Source organism: Pteropus vampyrus, unplaced genomic scaffold (genome assembly GCF_000151845.1).
Source record: "Pteropus vampyrus isolate Shadow unplaced genomic scaffold, Pvam_2.0 Scaffold14810, whole genome shotgun sequence".
NCBI classification, from domain to species: Eukaryota; Metazoa; Chordata; class Mammalia; order Chiroptera; family Pteropodidae; genus Pteropus; species Pteropus vampyrus.
The window spans coordinates 1-2,201 of record NW_011903591.1 but is presented as its reverse complement, the minus strand read 5'-3'; the positions used below and the strand labels follow the sequence as shown (position 1 = coordinate 2,201).

At 55.7% G+C, this 2,201-nt stretch overlaps 1 protein-coding gene across 1 annotated transcript; it reads left to right on the top strand.

Moving 5' to 3' along the window:
- The first annotated feature begins 683 nt into the window (after positions 1 to 683).
- LOC105310886 (zinc finger protein GLIS1-like) lies at positions 684 to 1,769 on the top strand. Its single transcript, XM_011386976.2, has 2 exons — positions 684 to 857; positions 1,501 to 1,769. Exons 1-2 carry the CDS (start codon positions 704 to 706, stop codon positions 1,698 to 1,700), a joined length of 354 nt encoding a protein of 117 aa, XP_011385278.1. The 5' UTR covers positions 684 to 703; the 3' UTR covers positions 1,701 to 1,769.
- The last annotated feature ends 432 nt before the right edge of the window (positions 1,770 to 2,201 follow it).

Below are 2,201 nucleotides of genomic sequence, written 5' to 3'. Positions count from 1 at the left end.
GTGCTGTGTGGCTGGGACTAACTTAGGCAACCTTTCTGAACCTTGGTTTTCCTGTCTGGGAGAAGGACACAGGAACATCTCTCAGGGGGCCTGGGGTGAGGTGGAGGCTCAGTGAATGGCGACCGTTAATGCCGTGGGACGTTCTCCTGCTAAGGAACTGCCACGGCTTTCAGTGCGGCTGATCTTGGGTTCGTCCTCCAAGTGGCCAGACACGGAATTAGTGTCGGGGTCCAGCAGGGTGGCTGGTATTTAGCCCTGGGTGATAAGAGTTGCAGTGTGTCAGGAAGAGAACACAGCAACCCTACGAGGAAACCAAGGCTCAGAGACATTAAGCATCTTGCCTAAAATCACGTGGCCAGTGAGCAGATCCCGGAGTTTTAAATACAGTTCTGTGGACTCCAGAGGTCGTGCTTATAACAGTGTTTCTTGCTGACTGTCAGTCCTAAATACCAAATAGAAGGCTTTTTTTTTTTTAGAGCCCAAAGGATTTTAAAATTTAATTCCAGTTTGAAAATAATCAGAAATAAAATCTTCCTCTTCTAACTTTACTGTTGCAAGTTAGAGCAGGTCAGCTAGTGAGCAAACCACTGCTGGAGGGGAGCAAGCATGGTAGCCATGCCTCTGGCCCCCGCAGCCCCCAGAGCCCGTCTTGCTCATGGCTGTCTCTCTTCTTTTCAGGTTGGGATCCGGCCTCCTCTCACCCATGGTCAGCCCACTGAAGGGGCTTGGGCCACCACCGCTGCCACCATCCTCCCAGAGCCATTCTCCAGGGGGCCAGCCCTTCCCTACGCTCCCCAGCAAGCCACCCTATCCACCCTTCCAGAACCCTCCACCCCCACCTCTGCCCAGCCCGCAAGGTAAGCTCTGGCCAGGGGCCCTCTCCTATACACACACCAGCTCCTGCTAGGGTCCCCAAGAGGAATGGGACACCAACCAAGGGGAGGCAGATGGGGAACAGAATGACAGCAAGCACTGAGGGCCACACTGAGGAAGACAGAGTCAGGTGACCCAACTCACCTCGTCAGGAGCACTTTCTGGAGGAAATTTGTTCTGAGCAGTGAAAAAGAGTTTGTCTCATCGATAGGGCATCAAAGGGCTCTCCCTGCAGGGGGAACAGCAGGGGAAGCAGCGTTGGCAGAGGCAGGAAACAACCTGCTGCTTGGCAGAGCAGCGAGTGAATGGTTATCTAAGAGGGGGAGCGGGTAGAGGGCCAGCAGTCCCTTCCCTCAGAGCACTCACTCTCAACTGCCACAAATCGCTTGAGTCAGGCACAGCCTTATGAAGCCGTCTCCTCAGACCCCTCCCCGTGCAGGGCACAACTGGGAGGAGGGGCCCAGGACCTTTGTCCCCTTCCAACCTGGGGGCTTCCTTCTCTCGGTCACACCCACCATGCCTGGACAGGACAGAATGGGGGGGTGTGAACAGCACAGTGGGGACGGTCTCCTCCCTGCCCTGGGCCTTTCCCTGTGTAAATGCAGCCCCTGCGGCCTCCCTCGGCAGGGTACCAGGGCAGTTTCCACTCCATCCAGAATTGCTTCCCCTATGGCGATTGCTACCGGACAGCCGAGCCAGCAGCCAGCGGGGACGGCCTGGCCGGGGAGGCCCACGGCTTCAACCCCCTGCGGCCCAATGGCTATCACAGCCTCACTGCACCTTTACCTGCCACAGGTAAGCCTCTTCTATATGCTTCCCTTCCCTGAGCACCTACGAAGGCCCAACCCTGTGCTGGGTGCTTTATGCACGTTGTCCCACAGCCTTGGGACAGCCCTACGAGGCAGAGTCATCTCCACTTTATGGAAGGGGAATGAAAGTCTCAGACAGGTCCCAGGATCCTATGGAACGGGGATTCGCACCCTGCCTGACTCCAAAGTCAGTGTTTCTTCCACACTCACATGGCTTATACATCTCTGGACTCTGGCAGGTTTCTGAAGAACAGAGGAGTCAGACCGGAGCTCACAGTCTAGTTGATGTTTCCCTCGAATACTTACTGAGCACCTACTATGTGCAGGCATGGTTGTAGACACTGGGGATCTAGCAGGGAATGAGACAAATACTGACTTCCATTTAACAGATGAGGAAGCTGGGGCCCAGAGGGGCCACACTGCTAGGAAGGGACAGAGCTTAGAGGTCACACTTGTTCCTTGTGCTGTGTCTATGTCCCCTACAGGGCCCTGGGCCTTCCCCAGGTAATGCTCTGGCTG